The 21,342-nt window shown below is 41.1% G+C and overlaps 2 protein-coding genes across 4 annotated transcripts in view; one reads left to right on the top strand and one right to left on the bottom strand.

Moving 5' to 3' along the window:
- Positions 1 to 21,342, top strand: part of neto1l (neuropilin (NRP) and tolloid (TLL)-like 1, like) — a 182,939-nt gene that overhangs the window by 123,937 nt on the left and 37,660 nt on the right. The window lies entirely within an intron of this gene.
- Positions 9,687 to 12,077, bottom strand: LOC111973063 (E3 ubiquitin-protein ligase TRIM39-like). Its single transcript, XM_024000229.1, has 2 exons — positions 11,982 to 12,077; positions 9,687 to 11,718 (listed from the first exon to the last, which is right to left on the bottom strand). Exon 2 carries the CDS (start codon positions 11,714 to 11,716, stop codon positions 10,058 to 10,060), a length of 1,659 nt encoding a protein of 552 aa, XP_023855997.1. The 5' UTR covers positions 11,717 to 11,718; positions 11,982 to 12,077; the 3' UTR covers positions 9,687 to 10,057.

Raw genomic sequence — 21,342 nt, 5'->3', positions numbered from 1 at the left:
ACCTTTGGGTTGCTGCCTTAATCTTGGCCAGGACGCTGCTCACTCTGAGTTAGAATAATAAATATACTCCCCATGTCGTACAGAATGATTCACACCGTTTTCCCACTATTTTGGTATTGATAATGGTAATAATAGCTGTTTAATAGATTAATATGATTAATAGTACCAATTAATTCTTATGTCCCGATCCACATGCCTCCTTTTCCTCGTTTTAAGAGCATGTTGTAGAAAAAGACCTCGCACTGCCAACTGTTCTGCTCTCCGTCATTTTGCTTCAGAGTGTGTAGTTTTGGCCATGGCTATCCTGGTGACATCACATGAGGTTTTGATGTTGGTGTGCTGTGCATTTTTCTTCCACACAGACATAGTGTTGTGTTTTCCTTCCAAACAACTCAACTTCAGTTTATCATTGTCCACAGAATATTTTCTCAGTACGCTGTGGAACAGCCAGTGTCTTTTGCGATCTTCAGACGTGCAGCAATGTTTTTTTGGACAGCAGTGGCTTCTTCCGTGGTGTCTCCATGAACACTATTCTTCTTTGTGTTTTCGTATCGTAGACTCGTCAACCTTGTTCCAGAGATTTCTGGAATCTTTAGCTGACACGCTAGGATTCTTCTTAACCTCATTGATCATTCTGCACTGTGTTCTTGCAGTCATCTTTGCAGGATGGCACTCCTAGGGAGATAGCACAGTTTGAACTTTCTCCATTTATAGTTAGACATTGTCTTACCAAGGATTGATGAACATCGAGGCTTTTAGAGATACTTTTGTAACCATTTCCAGCTTAATGCAAGTCAACAATTCTTAATCTTAGGTCTTCTGAGATCTCTTTTGTACGAGGCATGGTTCACATCAGGCAATGCTTCATGTGAATAGCAAACTCACATTTTGTGAGTGTTTTTATATTGCAGTGCAGCTCTAACCAACTCTCCAATCTCGTCTCATTGATTGGACTCAGGGTTAGCTGACCCTGACTCCAATTATCTTTTGGAGAAGTCATTAGCCTAGGGGTTCACATACTTTTTCAAACCTACACTGTGAATGTTTAAATATGTATTCAATATAGACAAGAACATACAATTTGTGTGTTATTAGTTTAAGCCACTGTGTTTGTCTATTGTTGTGACTTAGAGGAAGATCAGATCACATTTTTTTGACCAATTTATTGCAGAAATCCAGGTAATTCCAAAGGGTTCACATACTTTTTCTTGCAACTGTGTTTACAATCCCTTGAAAACGGCCCATAGTTGTCTATGGTTTTAGCGGTAGCAACAACGTATTAGTGACGTTTTATTTGAAACCGACCTATAAATAGAGTTCCAATAACAGCTGGGTTTCAGTTTTCCCCTCCCCACTCTGACACTCCAAGACAGTCTAGCTAAATTCTTGCTTAAGAAATTACTCTTTGCTAAGAAGCTATTTTTCTTTTGACCATTTTCATTTTAAAAAATCACCAGAGGTCTGGATTCAAGTCACTGACTTGGACTCAAGTCTGACTTGAGTACAACATTTGATGATTTGAGACTCGACATGAAAGAAAATAACATTTCTTGAGACTTGACTTGGAGCCTTAACACTCTGGACTCAACTTTGACTTGAGACTGATAACTTGAAATTATCTGCCAGGTTTTGTAACATTTTGTCATTTTCTGGCACAGTGTCTCCCTGGATTACTCTCTACACAGCCAGAGACCGTAGACACAAGCAGCCTCGCACTTGCAAAAAAATAAAAGTGCAACAGAATTTGCCTAGTGATGCGCACGCTCTGCCCTCTGATTGGACCAGCAAACTGTCAATCTCAGACAGGTCATTTTTCATACTTTATATGTCACATACTATATTGTTTTTATATTTATACCTTTTTCCTATTTGATCTGGTTTCTAACATAGGCCTACGGTATTGCACAAATGATTGTCTAAAAAACATAATCTGTCTTCTTGAACCAAAAAAGTTGTCCTTTGATTGTTTGAATCTACATAACGCTCAAAAGCGTGGCATATCCAGATCATTATTTTTATTTCTCGTTTTGCACTGCGTAGCAGAGTAGCTACGTTTTAGTGATTATCTTATATCATGCTATCATTAGATAACCTGCAATCTGAACCGATACTTGATGTCACACATTGGATCAGCCTGCGATTCATGATAATTTTAAATTTCAGATACGTGTCGTGTTGGTAGCCTACTGGCATATATCCGATACTGTGCATTAGTATCTAGTGCCGCATTCTGTGTACGGAGTGTAGTTCATAGGAAGCACCCATAACTGTATGGATCTCTGTTTGCCCATAGTCTGTATAGATCTGTGTACCCATAGCTGTATGGATCTGTACCCATAGTTGTATGGATCTGTGCCCATAGCTGTATGTGTGATTTACCCATAGCTGTATGGATTTACCCATAGCTGTATGATCTGTCCATAGTGTATAGATCTGTCCCTAAGCTGTATGGATCGTACCCATAGCTGTATGGATCTGTGCCCATAGCTGTATGGATCTGCCATATTGTATGTCTTACCCATAGCTGTATGGATCTGTCCCATAGTTGTATGGATCTGTGCCCATAGTTGTATAGATCTGTACCCATAGCTGTATGGATGTCGTAGACTGTACCCATAGCTGTATGGATCTGTACCCATAGTTGTATAGATCTGTCCATAGCTGTATGGATCTGTGCCCATAGTTGTATAGATCAGTGCCCATAGCTGTATAGATTCGTGTGCCCATATGTATAAGATCTGTGCCCATAGCTGTATGGATCTGTACCCAGTAGTTGTATGATCTGTTGCCCATAGTTGTATAGATCGTGCCCATAGCTGTATTGGATCTGTGCCCATCATGTGTTAGACTTGTGCCATCATGTTGGATCTGTGCCCGATAGTTGTTAATAGATCTGTGCCCATAGTTGATAATAGATTCTGTGCCCATAGTTGTATGATCTGTACCCCATAGCTGTATTGGGATCTGTACCCATAGTGTATAGATTCTCGTTGGCCCGATAGTTGTAATGGATCTGTGCCCATAGCTGTATGGATCTGTGGCCATGCTCGTATTGGATCTGTGGCCCATATTGTATAGATCTGTGCCCATAGCTGTGAAGATCGTACCCATAGCTGTATGGAGTCGTTAGTTGCCCATAGTTGTATATGATCTTGTGCCCATGGGTTTGCGTAGGTCGATCTGCTTTACCCATAGCTGTACTGGATCTGTGGTCCATAGCTGTATGGATCTTGTGCCCATTTTCAGTGTTGTTATAGATCTGTACCCATAGCTGTATGGATCTTGTGCCCATAGTTTATAGATGCTTGTGCCCATAGTCCCTGCTATGGAATCTGTGCCCATAGTTGTATAGATCTGTGCCCATGTTAGGTAGATCTGTGCCCATAGTTTTTGGTATAAAACTTTAGAATGCTGCTGCACACATAGACTGTATGGACCTCTTTGTATCCCATAGTTGTATAGATCTGTGTCCCAAGTAGTGTTAGAGTGGCAGTTAGTGCCTCATTAGCTGTATGGATCTGTGCCCATAAATGATTGTGTATAGATCTGTGCCCATAGTTCCTTTTTAATAGATCTGCTGTCCCATAAGTTTGTAGTAATCTGTGCCCATAGCTGTATTTGGATCTGCTCGCCAACATATGCATGTAATGTGATCTTGTGGTCCCATGAGTCTTGTTATGCCGATCTGTTACCCATACGCCTGTAACTGAGATCTTGTGCCCATTTAGTTGTAATAGAGGTCTGTTCGCCCATAGTTGTATAGATCTGTGCCCATAGTTGCTATAGACTGTGCCCATTTGCTGATATGGAATGCTGTGCGCCATAGCTGTTGAAGATCTGCATAACCCATTGTAGTTATATTAGATTCTGATTCAAGATGCTACCATAGCTGTATGCGATCTAGTTTGCCCTAGCTTGTATAGATGCTGTTACCCCATAAGCTGTATGGATCTAGTGCCCGCAATAATTGTATTTAGATCCTGTTACCCCATAGCGTGCCTATAAATTCTCTGTTCTAAGCCTCATTTTGTCTGGATGGATCTGTGCCGCCCTAGCTGGTTATAGTAGTATCTGTGACACAACATAGTTGTATAGATCTGTACCCATAGCTGTATGGTATCTGTGCCATAGTCGTATAGATCGAGTCCCCAATAGCTTGTATGGATCTGACCATATTGTTATATGCTCATGTGTCCCCACTCTATAGCGGTGTGCTATGGATTTCTTTCAGCGATCAAGTCATTTATCCTTTAAATCTAAAAATTTTTTCCCTGTTCGTTGTGAAGATAAGGGCCATATGTTTTTGAAAGCCCATATCGCAAGTGATGCCTATAAAACCACACCGGTCGGATGTAGTCACATGATCGGCAAAGTAGTAGGCAATAGTAAATGCTTGAGAAACGTTAGGGTGAGCCAGAAGGCTGTCTAGAGTTTTTGAATAAGCTAAAAGGAACATTTGACTCATCGCTTTCCATCGGCGTACATCCTGAAACCATTCCTAAGGCATCACAAACTAGTTTGGATATTGTTAGTTACTGACAAAATAACACCTGCAACCATCTCTCTCTACTATTCGACATTTGCGCTGCACCCAATCCTTAATGGCCAATATATCAGAGAAATCTGCAATCCCTGCCTGCGGGTAAGAGCACCCACCGTTCTCAAACATTTTGTAAAACTGCATTTTTACATTCCTGTATTTATGGAGAGAAAAGTTTTACAGCAAAACTGCATAGGTGCATAAATTCTGATTATTAACAAAACATTTTGGGTATGAACAACCCACTTAGAAGCAAGCTGAGTGAGAAAATTCGTCTGATTTCTGTTGCTAGACTTCTTATAAAGCGTGGATCGGTGGTGTGTCCAGCGCAAATGTCCAATTGAGGGGTAGAACGCTCTCTTTTGCCAAGCATCAGCCAGCAGTTGGGTTGCACACCAAGCAACATGCTCACTAGCATAGGCCTGCTGATTGGTCTATTTTTGTGTTATGAAATTGCCTTAGACATTTATAATTCTTACGTTATTTACCTCTCTTTCGGAAATTTGTGTTAAAAATGTCCCTTTGTATTATTACGTATACCAAATATATGTTTAGGACAATTGATAATGGAAAAAGAAGGCTGTGCTGGTAGTGCCTTCAATAATTTGGAAATGATTTACTTTTTTATACTGTATATAGTTTTTCTTGACTTGAGACTTGACTTCAAAAAGCTTGTGACGGTCTACTTGACCTCCTAATCTTAAGAATGCACGACTTGGATCTGCCTCGAAGCACCTCTCCTGTTTAGTTGGGACTCCATCCGACCTTTGACGACCCCCTATATGACACTTGGTGACAATTTAGACAGACATTGTCTTGGTGGCCACCAAATCGAACAATAGTAGATTCCTCACTCACTCACAGTGATAATCATAGTTAAGGGTACTTAATTGTTACCAGAATATGATTTGATTATTGATAAAAACTGCATTGGACCTTTTATTACCAGATACTCAAATACCATTTCTGCATATTGGGGGTCCTAATTCTTCACATTCCTACTGAGGGATGCACTCTTAAGTTCACTGGGGTCAGTTTCACAATTGTGCAGCCGGTGTCAACATTATCTACAAAATAAGTTACAAACAATTTGAAAAAAAACAAAATAGCACGGTTGGTTAAGAGCCCATAAAACAACAGCCATCCCCTCCGGTACCATCTGATATAAACCCCTGTGAGATATACAGTATATCCACACTATGAGGTTGGAATAATACTGTGAAATTRTGAAAATKATGATAATGCCCTTTTAGTGTAAGAGCAGTTTGAAAAGACCTCCTGAAATGTCWGCTTGTTTTGGTGGGGTGGAGTTTTGGCCTRCCTGGTGACATCACATGAGGTTTTGATGTTGGTGTGCTGTGCATTTTTTTCTCCACACATAGTGTTGTGTGTTCCTTCCAAACAACTCAACTTCAGTTTAATCTGTCCACAGAATATTTTTCCAGTAGCGCTGTGGAACAGCCAAGTGCTCTTTTGCGATCTTCAGACGTGCAGCAATGTTTTTATTGGACAGCAGTGGCTTCTTCCGTGGTGTCCTCCCATGAACACTATTCTTCTTTAGTGTTTTACGTATCGTAGACTCGTCAACCTTGTTCCAGAGATTTCTGGAAGTCTTTAGCTGACACGCTAGGATTCTTCTTAACCTCATTGATCATTCTGCACTGTGTTCTTGCAGTCATCTTTGCAGGATGGCCACTCCTAGGGAGAGTAGCAACAGTGYTGAACTTTCTCCATTTATAGTATAGACAATTTGTCTTACCAAGGATTGATGAACATCGAGGCTTTTAGAGATACTTTTGTAACCATTTCCAGCTTAATGCAAGTCAACAATTCTTAATCTTAGGTCTTCTGAGATCTCTTTTGTACGAGGCATGGTTCACATCAGGCAATGCTTCATGTGAATAGCAAACTCACATTTTGTGAGTGTTTTTTATATTGCAGTGCAGCTCTAACCAACRTCTCCAATCTCGTCTCATTGATTGGACTCAGGGTTAGCTGACKCCTGACTCCAATTATCTTTTGGAGAAGTCATTAGCCTAGGGGTTCACATACTTTTTCAAACCTACACTGTGAATGTTTAAATYATGTATTCAATATAGACAAGAACAATACAATTTGTGTGTTATTAGTTTAAGCCACTGTGTTTGTCTATTGTTGTGACTTAGAGGAAGATCAGATCACATTTTTTTGACCAATTTATKCAGAAATCCAGGTAATTCCAAAGGGTTCACATACTTTTTCTTGCAACTGTGTTTCACAATCCCTTGAAAACGGCCCATAGTTGTCAATGGTTTTAGCGTAGCAAATCGAACGTATTGTGACGTTTTATTGAAACCGACCTATAAGATAGAGTTCCAATAACAGCTGGGTTTCAGTTTTCCCCTCCCCACTCTGACCACTCCAAGACAGTCCTAGCTAAATTCTTGCTTAAGAAATTACTCTTTGCTAAGAAGCTATTTTTTCTTTTTGACCATTTTCATTTTAAAAAATCACCAGAGGTCTGGATTCAAGTCACATGACTTGGACTCAAGTCTGACTTGAGTCACACATTTGATGATTTGAGACTCGACATGAAAGAAAATAACATTTCTTGAGACTTGACTTGGAGCCTCAACACTCTGGACTCAACTTTGACTTGAGACTGATAACTTGAAATTATCTGKCCAGGTTTTGTAACATTTTGTCATTTTCTGGCACAGTGTCTCCCTGGATTACTCTCTACACAGCCAGAGACCGTAGACACAAGCAGCCTCGCACTTGCAAAAAAAATAAAAGTGCAACAGATTTGCCTAGTGATGCGCACGCTCTGCCCTCTGATTGGACCAGCAAACTGTCAATCAAGACAGGTCATTTTTCATACTTTAATTGTCTACATATACTATTTRTATTTTATATTTATACCTTTTCCTATTTGATCTGGTTTCTAACATAGGCCTACGGTATTGCACCAAATGATTGTCTAAAAAACATAATCTGTGCTTTAGAACCAAAAAAGTTGTGCGTCTTGATTGTTGACCAGTCATCAGCATTAGCGTGCAAAAGCGTGCGCATATCCAGATAGCACTTATTTAATTTTCTCCAGTTTTGCCTGGTAAAAGCAGAGTAAGCCTACGTTTATATTATCCATACAAAAGTTATCCATATACTGTATACAGTTTAGCAATCTACTATGAACGCATCTTTGCCAGAACAATAACATTAGGCAGCCTGGCGATTTTCATTTGATCATTTTCAAATTTCAGATAGTTCTTGTGTGGTAGCTACTGGCTATATATCTGATAGCTGTGCTAATTAGCTATCTAGCTTGCTCCGCATTCCTGTGTAACGGAAGTGTAGTTTCATTGGAAGGAAGCACCCATAGCTGTATGGATCAGTGCCCATAGCTGTATGGATCAGTGCCCATAGCTGTATGGATCTGTACCATAGCTGTATGGATCAGGCCATACGTATGATCATGCCCATAGCTGTATGGATCAGTGCCCATAGCTGTATGGATCTGTGCCCATAGCTGTATGGATCAGTGCCCATAGCTGTATGGATCTGTGCCCATAGCTGTATGGATCAGTGCCCATAGCTGTATGGATCTGTGCCATAGCTGTATGGATCAGTGCCCATAGCTGTATGGATCTGTACCCATAGCTGTATGGATCTGTGCCCATAGCTGTATGGATCTGTCCATAGCTGTATGGATCTGTACCCATAGCTGTATGGATCTGTGCCCATAGTTGTATAGATTGTGGCCATAGCTGTAGGATCATGCCCATAGCTGTATGGATCTGTGCCCATAGCTGTATGGATCAGTGCCCATAGCTGTATGATCTGTACCCATATCTGTATGGATCTGTGCCCATAGTTGTATAGATCTGTACCCATAGCTGTATGGATCTGTACCCATAGCTGTATGGATCTGTGCCCATAGTTGTATAGATCTGTGCCCATAGCTGTATGGATCAGTGCCCATAGCTGTATGGATCTGGTGCCATAGCTGTATTGATCGTGCATAGCTGTATGGATCTGTGCCCATAGTTGTATAGATCTGTACCCATAGCTGTATGGATCTGTGCCCATAGTTGTATAGATCAGTGCCCATAGCTGTATGGATCTGTACCCATAGCTGTATGGATCTTTCAGGACAAGTCATTTTCTTTGAATTTTTTTCCCTGTTGTTGGAAGATAAGGGCCATATGTTTTGAAAGCCATATCGCAAGTGATGCCTATTAAAACACACGGTCAGGATTGTAGTTCACATGAGGCAGTAGTAGGCAAAGCTAATGTCTGAGAACTGTAGGGTGAAGCCAGAATGCTGTCTAGAGTTTTTGAAAGCTAAGACAGATCATGCTTTCCATCCGTCTCCTGCAACCTCCTAATATCCCTAGTTGATATTGGCTGACAACACCTGCACCATCTCTCTCTACTATTCGACATTTGCGCTGCACCCAATCCAATGGCTGTACARGAAATCTGCAATCTGTTCGCTAGCACAGCGGTTCTCAAACATTTTGTAAAACTGCATTTTACACCTGTATTTTGAGAAGAAAGTTTTACACAAAATGCAGGTGTAAAATTCTGTTTTACAAACATTTTGAGAACCACTGAGCTAGTGAATAAATTGCTGATTTTGTGCAGCTATAGGATCGGGTGCAGCGCAAATGTCCAATTGTAGGGAGAGACGTTTACTTTGCAAGCTCGCCAGCAGTGGGGCACCAAGCAACAACTACTAGCATAGGCCTGCTGGTCTTTTGGTATGAAATTGCTTGACATTTMTAATTTACTTAATTTACTTGCATTGGGAATTTGTTGTTAAAATGTATTATTACGTATACAAAATATGTTTAGGACAAGATAATGAAAAGGGCTGTCTGGTAGCCTCAATARATAGACAAAGATATATACTGTATATATTTTTTTTCTTGACTTGAGACTTGACTTCAAAAAGCTTGTGACTCTACTTGACTTGTTCTTAGAATGCACGACTTGGACTTGACTCGAGACTCGACCTGTTCTACTTGGGACTCGACTTGAGACCTTGACCTTGTGACTTGAGACTTGCTTGTGACTCGAACAATAGTGATTTGCTCCCACCACTGATAATCATAGTAAGGTACTTAATTGTTACCCAGAAATGATTTGATATTGAGATAAAAACTGCATTGRACCTTTTAATACCAGATACTCAAATACACATTTCTGCTATTGGGGTTAGTTCTCACCTACTGAGTTCACTATAAGTTCACTGGGTCAGTTTCACAATGGTCACGGTGTTTCCATTAGATTAGGAAACCAAATCCAATCCAATGGAAGCTTTACTTAAAATATGTTTTGCAGAAGGGTTTTAATACATTTCACCGTCAAACAATGTCAGCTGACAAATATGTATTAAATACAAGCAGGTTAGTAGGTCTGATAAAAGTAATACAAATATTATGTATGTGTCCTAAAAGGTTATGGGTTACTTTAAATTACCATTTGGATCAGTATTATAAATGCCCCCATTTTAACACTGTCACAATGTCACCCTCAGTGTGTCTGGTTAACAGGGGTGATGATCATTGGTGCTGAATTTGAGCCATCGTAATCATCAAAGGGGTTCAAGTATGGATAGAGCTTCTCTGTGAAGGTGCAGCCGGTGAAAGAGAAGATATGAGACCTGGTGTCCACGTCATAGAAGGAGACTTGACCCTCCTCATAATCCACAAACACCCCCAACTTCTCCGGCTTGCTCTTCAGTGAGAGGGAGGTATGGGGGTCTGTGCAGGCCTCATAGTCAACCTGAAAAGACAACCACACGGTCCAGAATCCTTGCTCTGGGTATAATCCACCTGTCTTTCTATTAACCGACTCTTTGGCCACTCCTACATTCCACCCAGTCTTCCCCTTCACCTGCACCTCATAGTAGAATCTCCCCGAGGTGAAACCCTCCTTTGCCAAAACAGCTACACGACCTCTAAACCTCTTTAGGTTGTAGAAGTGGTTCTGTTCAAAGTGACCTGTTCTCACTAGTTTCCCATTTCCAGATACAATGATAAGGGGATGTGCTGTATCAGGGTCCATAGCGACATCCACTGCATACTGCTGCATCCTCTTCAGCTCATCACCTTTTGACTTCTCCAATACATTATTCAATTTCTCCTCAAGTTCAGAAAGTGCTCTCCTCACCTTTTTATCCAGCTGGGATATGTCTTTCTGCACATTCCACTTGCTCTTGTTCTGGGTAATACTGACATCAGACCAGTCCTTGGTGGATGTAGGGGGGCACAAGGATGGCGAGCTTTGGAGGAGGTGGAGATGATCCTTAGAGTGTGAGAGCTGCTCCAGCTCTGAGCATCTCCTCTGTAGCTCAGTGATTTCCTGCTCCAGCTCTTTAATGAGCCCCTCAGCCTGCCGCATGGTTGCTTTCTGCTTCTCTCCAATCATCTTAGACACCTCAGCCTGGCTTCTCTGCATGGAGCGGACTAGAGTGGTGAAGACYTGTTCACTTTCTTCTCTCTCTCTCTCTGCATCTCTGTTGCTGAGCTCCGCTGAGTGTTTGATCTCTTTAACCTTCTGTAGGCACTTCTGGATCATCTGCTGTACTTGATTCTTTGTCCTTCCCAGCTCAGCTTTCTTCTCTCCGAACTCCTTCCTCAGAGGGACGGTGTGATGACCCTTGTGGTCTGTCACAGTGCAGAACTGACACACACACATTTGGTCAGTCCTACAGAACAGCTCCAGGGGTTTCTTGTGCTTCTTGCACATCCTGTCTTCCAGGTTCTCCACAGGGTGGATCAGCTTGTGTCTCTTCAGGGCTGGGGCTATCTGATGAGGCTGCAGATGAGTCTCACAGAAAGAGGTCAGACACTCCATGCAGGACTTCAGGGCCTTGAGCTTCGTCACAGTGCAGACATCACAGGCCACTTCTCCAGGCGCAGCAGGGGACTCATCTCTGTCTCTGACTTGTATCCCCTTAAAATGATTCACAACCTCTCGGAGTGTTGTGTTGATTTTGAGCTTAGGCCTTTTGTCAAAGGTCTCCTTACACATTGGACACTGGCACTGTTCAGTGCTTTTCCAGTACCCGCTGATACAGGCCTGGCAGAAGTTGTGTCCACATGGAGTGGTGATCGGATCAGTGAGAACCTCCAGACAGATAGAGCACTGGAACTGCTCCTCTGGCAGCAGACTGTTCGAGGACGCCATATCTGGAACACAAAATAACTATAAAAGGACTTCCTGGACTTATTCATCTTTTATAGCTGTTTTTACTAAGAACAGTCCTTACTTGATACCTGTCCACCCCACAATCTTTCAGTAATGCTACCATTCACTTGACTACATGATTGAAATAAACACAAGACAGGATTTATCCCTTGCTATTCAAAGTAGTCACTAYAATACATTTACTTAGATTGAATGCTTTCTTACAATTAAAGTCTTCTTGCACAAATTCTCTCTTTCTCCTTACCTGATTATATTTGTACTTTTCTTCTTTTACGACAAAAGGGTGTAGAATGTTTTGTGAAGAGCAAGAGAACGTTTGTGCCGTCCTCTGCTTCTCTCATTTGCTTTCACTTCAGCAAAGTGACGTCACACAGCTCCTCATCTCTTTCCCTACTTCCCTTCCATTTCCCTCTCTCTCTCTTTCCCTCCATGCTCTCTGTGTTCCCTGCTCTTAAAGGGGCAGGAAATGCAACAACTAGACCCTGCTACCCACAAGGATTGGAGTTTCGCACCCTGGCCCTAAGCCAGCACTTGCTCTTTGATCTTTAACAGCTCTATATTTTTCAAACACCTTTCCCATAGTTTTTTTTACGCTGTTGCTTTGCAACATCCCATCAAAATAATGGCGGAAAGATTCTCTCTTTCATTTGTTGGATGTCCTGGCAGTGGGTGTGTCCCCCCTGCCCCCCCATTATTCATTATTATTATTAGAGAGAGGTAAAAGGAGAAGACAAGTGATATATCTTATTTGGTTTAAATCAATGTCATATTTTCCCCAGCTGATCTGTCTTTCAGGACAAGTCATCAGTTGACAGGCAGGCAATGACAGTGACAGACTAGCCAACAGATATCAGTTTTCTTTGTTCAAATCTGTCCCCTGACATCTTTATGCCACGCACGCACCCACACTCACTCACACACACTCTCTCTTTCTCTCTCTCTCTCACATCCCTTCAGAAAGGTTGTTGTGTATCAATAGACTGAACAGTTAATTCAGTTAAATGAAAAAGAGTAAAGTAATGACAAAAGCAGATTAAATAAAAACGTGAATGAAATATAAGCAGACTGATAAAGGTAATAAAATTATGTATGTTTTGACGATTTACATGAGAAGGCATCGATTGTATATAGTGTACATTTAAGCAATAAGGCCCGTGGACGTGTGGTATATGGCTAATATACCACGGCTAACGGCAGTTCTTAAGCACGACACAACGCGGAGTACCTGGACACAGCCCTTAGCCATGGTATATTGGCCATATATCACAAACCCCCGAGGTGCCTTATTGCTCTTATAAACTGGTTACCAACGTAATTAGAGCAGTAAAAATACATGTTTTTGTCATACCCATGGTATACGGTCTGATATACCATGGCTGTCAGCCAATCAGCTTTCAGGGCTCGAACCACCCAGTTTATAATATAGTGTATAGTGAATATTAATATACGTTACCGTTACACTTGTTTACAATGGATTTGTTATTTTGGATGTTTTTTTCCTGGGTAAGCYCTATTGTAGGTTACTGTTAATTAGTATTTGAAACAATTTTACAATTGTTTGTATGATCTTACATGGCTTAGCGGTGTCAGGATGTCTCCCTCAGGGTGTCTGGTTAACAGGGGTGATGACCAATGGGACTGGGTTCGTGCCATCATAATCATCACAACACCAGCAATCTCGGACAAAGTGTTCACTCTGGTCTTTCTGAAGCGCTGCTTGATGAGGCTGAAGCACCAGTCGGGGGAAAACTTGGTGTGGCCTGTGATCAGGAAGTGAATGTCCAGACTGTGGTGGAGCTTGTGCATGGTCCAACAGGCACAATACCTGCAAACAACAAAATTAAAATGAATTATATATACAGTATATATATATTTTCTGTGTACTGTATATCTATCTATCTATCTATCTATCTATCTATCTATCTATCTATCTATCTATCTATCTATCTATCTTCACACTGACCATGTGCAATGCCATAAGAATCATCAGATATTTCTCCCTCTCTGTCACGGATGCCATGGTTTCTCTTAATTTGAAGATGTAATCCGGAGACAGGTGTTTCATACAACAGCCATCTGTGTTCTCTTTTCGACTCCCTCTGCATTTGCAATCAAACGGCAGAATTGTGTTCATATCCTTATCATACTCTGCTTCTACCAGACATTCCACTGATTTCAAAACTCAGTCAACTTCTTCCGTGACAACAACACTGTTGATCACCGTTTCTTCTCCCTCACTATCATCAGAAGACTCTACAATGTCTTCTTCAATGAAAATGCTTTTACTTAAATCAGGGATTTCCTCATCGTCTGATTCATTTTCAGAGAGAGATGGTACGATCGTCCTCCTGAAAGTAGTCTGACACAACTTCTTCCCACTGACCTTTGTCGATATCGCCTGATAAATTCATGGCAGCAATGTTATTTAGAGCATTAGCAACACATTTGCAGTTCTCCGTGGCTAACGTTATGTCTTTCGAAAAAACTGCAGTAGAAAGGATTATCTACACATAACGAGAAGGTCATTTTATAGACAGAAGATGCTACATGGCAGACCAATCCAAAACTCATCTGTCGGCATGTCCAGCCCATTCATTACCTCAGCCAATCATGGCTAGCGGGAAGGTTCCTGKCTTTTTCTGTGGTTAAACCCACTAGGCTCGTAGTTTAACAACTKTATTTGTATTTACAGATGGCATACAAGTTTGTTATTAAGGCAAATGAAAGTGCCTTCCAGAAGGCATTTCTGCCAATAAATGCATTTTGATAGAAAATAGAAATAAACGTTCAAATATCTCTCCTGTGAAGTCGTGACTTCCGACATACACCTAGTTTGCTGAAACGAGTCACATATATGCAACACAATAACAGACAAACTATAGAAGGACTTCGTGGTCCTAACTTGATCACATCGCCCTTTCAGTAATTCTACGGATCACTTGGCTACATGATTGAAAAGAAGCTGGTTATTTCAAGACAGGATTTAGCCTTTGCTATATTTAAAGTAGTCACTATGATACATTTACTCAGATTGTATGCTTTCTTCCTCTCGCTCTCTCTCTCTCTTTTTCTCTGCTCTGTCTCTGTCTCTATCTATCTGTCCCGCTCTCTCTCTCTCTCTCTCTCTCTCTCAATTCAATTATATTTCAATTCAAGGGGCTTTATTGGCATGGGAAACATATGTTCACATTGCCAAAGCAAGTGAAGTAGATAATATACAAAAGTCAAATAAACAATAAAAATGAACAGTAAACATTACACTCACAGAAGTTCCAAAAGAATAAAGACATTACAAATGTCGTATTATGTATAAATACAGTGTTGTAACGATATGCAAATGATTAAAGTACAAAAGGCTAAATAAATAGACATAATCTCTCTTCCTCTCCTTACCTGAGTTTGCAGTCCGGCTTCTCTTGTTTGCCTTCACTTCATCAAAGTGACGTCTCTCAGCTCCTCCCTTCCTGCTGGGAAATAAATATTTAAAAAAAAACATGTTTACACTGCAGCCCTCAAGGATTGGTGTTTTGCACCAAGACAGCACTTCTCTTTGCTTCATCTGTGGGTATTTCTGTAATACCTTGGTGTTTGTTTTCTTACCCGATTGCTTTGCATCATCCCATCGAAATAATGGCAGAAAGATAAATATTGTCATTCTATAAAACAGTTGGTTTTCAGACTCATTTTGGCTGAGTCAAATCTTCTTTTGATCTTTCGCTGTTCTAGTCAGTGATAGATGCTGTGTCATTATTGGATGCTTTGGTTCCTCTGGCCTGTTTTCACTAGGAAGGCGATTCCCGCACGACACCGCACTGTGATTGTATCTGCCTGATCCATGGCCTTCATTAGGCTTCATGATGTAATCCAGCGACTAATAATTCACAATCATTGACTAGTTAGGAGAGCTAGGCTTGGACGGCACGATGCAAAAAACTCATTTTTATTAATCTGTATTAGAGAGGGAGAAAAAGGGAAAAGGAGAGAGAGAGTGATACAGAGAGGGAAAGAGATTGGGCCGGCCACATCCATCAATACCCACTAAATCTCTCCTTGTTGAAGGCACAAGTGGAAGAAAACACCAGGCATATTCATTGTCTTATACCTTCCTACCCAGATGCTAGGCAATGCCAGGCTCCTGATAAAGCCTATGCGTTAGGTCTCCGTATCTCAGCCCTGCAGAGTGGGATGGATTGGAGCTGTCGTAGCTCATGTATGATCATATGTCCTGTTCTTTAATGGCAGGTAAACGCCCAGACCATTTAGGACTACCAGATGAATGGTTTATACCTGGAGAGCTGCACAATAGGATTCTCAGTGGACTGTCTTTAGTTTTGAAGGTCTGAAGGACAAACCCCAAGCTGTGGTGCTTAGTAGAAATATGATATTGAATTGAATTTATTTTGGGTAACAGACATATACAACAAAATGTACAATGTGGACCCAGAGGATATCACTTGAAAGTATTAATTAAAACACTTGTTTCCAAAGTGGTGCTCGATGGTAAAAACAATAACACATATAATGATTAAAAGACAAGACAAAATTACAAACAACCATAAATACATTCATTTATATTGACATCCTAAAAAGTGKCACTACTCACTGCACTTCTCCCTAACCTTAAAAATCAACCATATTCATTTCACATTTCACTATTAATTGCACATCATACCGATCCTTCAAATAAATACACCTGACCAGCAGTAGGGGCACAAGGGGCAGTGGAGTGGTTTCTCTTACTTAGACATCACAACATTGTCCAAATTAAAACCTTTGCCTGCTTTTTAAAGCAATTTCTACTTTTTACTCCAAGGGAAGGCTATTCCATAGACAAATGCCTGTATGGAAAGACATAACACTAGCTCTGGTGTTGTGACTGTATTGGTTATAGACCATATCAATGTGGGTTTTCATGTAACCTGGGGCACGATCGTTTAAGATGTCAAACACATCTTGTCAAACACATAAACTTAAGTTTAAGTTGGTCCACTCTGGAATCCAAAGGCAACAAGCCCACCTCCTGGAACTCCTGTACCCCTATGTGGGTCCTAGGGGGGACATTAAGCATGTACCTGATAACATTATTTTGCATGACCTGCATTCTCATTTTCAGCTTTTTTGATAGCCCACTATACCAAGCAGAGCAGCATAATCAACATGACACTGAATCAAGGTTGAGACAAGCAGTTTCTTAACTTTAATGTTAAAATATTTAGTGTTACGATATCAACATTTCTATTTGTTCGCCATTTTAGAAAGTATTTTAGCAGGTTTCCAGAAAGGGATTGATCTAGGGACACACCACGATAAGATACMCTTGTTTTAGATTCAATCTCCTTGCCTGCACAGTTTACCGTTATCTTGTCAGCCCTAAGCAATCTACATTTTGTTCCAAACAAAATCGATTCAGTTGGGGTGGGTATTCTATGTTTTTGTTTTCTATGATTTTGTATTTCTATGTTTTGGCCGGGTATGGTTCTCAATCAGGGACAGCTGTCTATCGTTGTCTCTGATTGGGAACCATACTTAGGTAGCCCTTTTCCCTCCTTTCAGTGTGGGAAGTTAACTTTGTTTGTGGCACATAGCCCCTAAGCTTCATGGTTGGTTTTGTATTGTTTATTGTTTTTGTCGGCGTCATTTTCTTAATAAAAGGAATATGTACGCTGCACTTTGGTCCACTTCATTCGACGGCCGTGACAGAACTTCCCACCACAAAAAGGACCAAGCAGCGTGGTAAGGGGGACTAATGGACTTGGGAGGAAATCCTGGACGGTWAAGGACCCTGGAGGCAAGMTGGGGAATATCGCTGTCCCAAGGAGGAGCTGGAGGCAGCAAAGGCGGAACGGCATCGTTACGAGGGAACACGGCTAGCAAGGAAGCCCGAGAGGCAACCCCAATAAAAAAAAAAATTTGGGGGGGGGCACACGGGGTAATTGGCTGAGTCAGGTTGGAGACCTGAGCCAACTCCCCGTGCTTACCGTGAGGAGCATGTGACTGGTCAGGCACCGTGTTATGGGGTGATGCGCACGGTGTCTCGAGTGAGCATTCACAGGCCGGTGTGCTCTGTGCCAGCATCCCGCATTTGCCGGGTGGAAGTGGGCATCCAGCCAGAACGGGTTGTGCCAGCTCTGCGCTCGAGACCTCCAGTGCGCCTCCACGGCCCAGTGTATCCGGTGCCTCCGCCAAGAACCAAGTCGGTGTCATTTTCTTAATAAAAGGAATATGTACGCTCACCACGCTGCACTTTGGTMCACTTCATTYGACGGCCGTGACACAAACAACCAACCTCTATCAAAATGCAATTCCTTACTCAGGGTCTCCTCTATGTAAACTGTATCCTTCCTTGATACCAGTATGGCTGAATCCTCCGCATAAAGCAAGAGTTTACACTTTACTGTATCTGGCATATCATTAACGTATGTAAGAAATAAGAGAGGCCCTAAAATGGATCCCTGAGGTACTCCACAGGATATTTATTTGGCCTCTGACWGAACATCACCAACTTTACATACTTGTGTTCTTTTGGTCAGATAAGACCTAAACCAATTCACTGCTACATAATTTAGACCCATGCATTTCCGTTTCATCAGGAGAATAYCATGGTCCACAGTGTCAAAAGCTTTCTGCAAGTCTAACATGACCATACCTGTATAGTTCCCCTTCTCACTTCCCTGCTTAATGTGGTCAAAAAGGTGGACAAGGCAAGTATCAGTGGAATGAGCTGTTCTAAAGCCAGATTGTAGTTCATAAAGAAGTTTGTGCTCAAGAATGTATCCCTCAAGTTGATTAAAAACTAATATCTAAACAAATTTGGATTATGTGSTGAGGATTGACACAAGCCTGTAGTTTCCTACATTTTTTTTTCTGCTCTTCTTGTGGAGTGGAACCACCCGGGCTGTTTTGAGATCCTTGGGAAATGTACCACTACTAATAGAAAGGTTTACAATATCATTTTAGCAGTGACACAAGCACTCTCCTTTATGAATCTTGCAGGAAGGTTATCMATCCCAGTTGCTTTGTTTGTGCTCATTAAGCATAGTAGATTGGAAACKTTGTCCTCTGTTACCGTGCACATTTCAAACAAATAATTTGTGATACCTGTGCTATGGTAAAAGTTGTTAATGAAAGACTGGCCATAGTGTCCAGAGCAGGTGGGTAACTTCTTAACCAGAGATGAGGCTATAGTGGTAAAAAATGTGGCAAAATAATTTGCAACCTTTGCCTGRTCATAATATAAAACATAATCAATATCCAGGCCAATAMTACAGGATTTTACCTTATGGGGAGATTTTGAGCCAGTGTCCWTTAAAACWTTCCACAGTTTACGAGGCTGATGTAAGTTGTCATTAACAGCGTCTATATAATGTTGGGATTTGGCCTTATCCATTTTGTATCTWGCCTGGTTTCTACAGTTAATACATCATCATCTTGTTGTAGATTTGTCCTTCTGAATCTGGCCAGGGAGCGATCCCTTTTCCTTAAGATCTCGGAAGTGATCCATTTCCCTGACCGCTGTTTGATTSAAATTTGTTTCATCGGAGCCAGAGAGTCGAGTGCAGACAGAAACAGATCTTTAAAAATATAACAAGYTTGATCAACATCATCACGGTTTAGTACATGAGACCAATCCAAAATTCCAAGTACTTCTACAAAACGTTCTTTTGAGTATTGTTTCATAGACCTTCATGTATTTATTACCTGCCTCTAGTAGCATTTTGGATGTCTTACGGGTACATTAGGTTACCATATGATCACTAAAACCAATATTTAAGACTCCTGACTGACAKACGTTCTCTTGATCTGATACAATAATTAAATCCAAAGTTGATTTACTGTCAATACAYACCCGGGTTGGCTCAACAATCAGTTGTTTTAGTCCAAATAACTGATWAAAATTATACAGGGAATTTACTAGTGTACTTTTCTTGGGTGGTAACTGCACATTTGTATTAAAATYACCAAGCAGAATTCATCCTTTATCAGCCAATACATTGTGATCATAGCAATTCGATTCAAGTAAATCATAGAAATRATTCTGCTTAGGAGGCCTATAGCTCACACCAACAAGTATAGGATGACATTTAGGAAGAAGTATATCTACCCATTCAACCTCAAGACCATCCATTTTCAGATCTGAACGAGKGTTAAAATGCACATTATTCCTTGTAAAAACACACCGTTTTGGTTTCGGGTCAATTCTATGAATGCTATAACCCGGTAGCTCAACCTCRTCGTCCTCAATTGACCCATCGAGCCATGTCACAGTCACAGCAACTACTGCAGCCCCTGTGTTAGAAGCAATGAGTTTTAATTCCTCTAATTTCGGCAGCAGGCTCCGTGTGTTCACATAGATAAAATGAAGTCCTCTCCGATTGAAACAGTCAAACATGTCATTTTCTGTGCCCACTGCTGATACATCGACTATCTCATCTAGATTGCACTCATCATCCCTGCTTGTGTTCAGCATCCCAATGTTTGGCATTGCATTTAAACAGCATACATTTGAACAGCATACATTTAAACAGCATACCTTTAAACAGCATACATTTAAACAGCATACATTTAAACAGCATACATTTAAACAGCATACATTGCAAAGAAGCAAAATGTTACTTTGAGACTATAGCTTCATCATATGACAAGGGATTGATAGCTCCACACGTTATGTGAACGAACAAATCACAAATGTCACAAGCCCCCGCTTTTGAATTCTTCCTTACGATCTTACCACAGTTTGGGAATMGTTTTTTAGCTTGCTTTGTGGTGTTTGGGCCAGGACAGGGGTGTACATCGACACAGAGTAGCAGGCTGAAGGTAACAAGTAGATTGTTGGAGTTAACACCGGTCTCAGGGGCGCTGTAGTGTTTCCTGTGTACCTTTACCGAGCGGCTCAGCTGTTCCCRTAGGAAAGGTGATATCAGGTGTGGGTAAAGTTGTCCATGGCAAAAGTTCACAATATGAAAGCGAAGATTTCCATCCACGTCTTTCGGTGTAGGTGGAACGGGAGTTTGGGATCATCTCCATGTTTGAATTGTAGAATAAATCAGAAACGCAAGAGGAGCAAAACTTCTGGCTAGAGCCATAATAGTGTTGCGAKTTGCGATATAAAAACAAACAATACTGAWATACAAACAAACAATTKACCCACTGAAGTCGGTTACGAYGCCGATCTGATTACTAGCTCAAAGTAACATGTGAACAGGGAGGCGCTTTGGAATTAGCTGACTAATGTTGTGTGGGATGACTTTATTTGAATGGTCACATCTTTTAATTGGTCATAAACTGACATTCGTTGTTTTAACTCCTAATGGCATGATATGAGAGAGCGAGAGAGAGAGCGAGAGAGAGAGAGAGAGAGAGAGAGAGAGAGGTGAGTTTCTTTCTCTTTCTCTCGGTCGGTCTCTCTTTTTCTCTCTTACACACACATAAACACACATAAACACACACACACTCAAAAGGCATGAAAATATGTAGTCCATTTCCACATCAAAGAAGCAAATTGGTCATAAATTTACTTTCGTTGTATTAATTCCTAATGGCATGAGAGAGACAGAGAGAGACAGAGAGAGAGACAGAGAGAGACAGAGAGAGCGAGAGAGAGACAG

Source organism: Salvelinus sp. IW2-2015, linkage group LG14 (assembly GCF_002910315.2).
Source record: "Salvelinus sp. IW2-2015 linkage group LG14, ASM291031v2, whole genome shotgun sequence".
Lineage (NCBI taxonomy): Eukaryota > Metazoa > Chordata > Actinopteri > Salmoniformes > Salmonidae > Salvelinus > Salvelinus sp. IW2-2015.
This window is presented reverse-complemented; position numbering and strand designations above follow the sequence as displayed.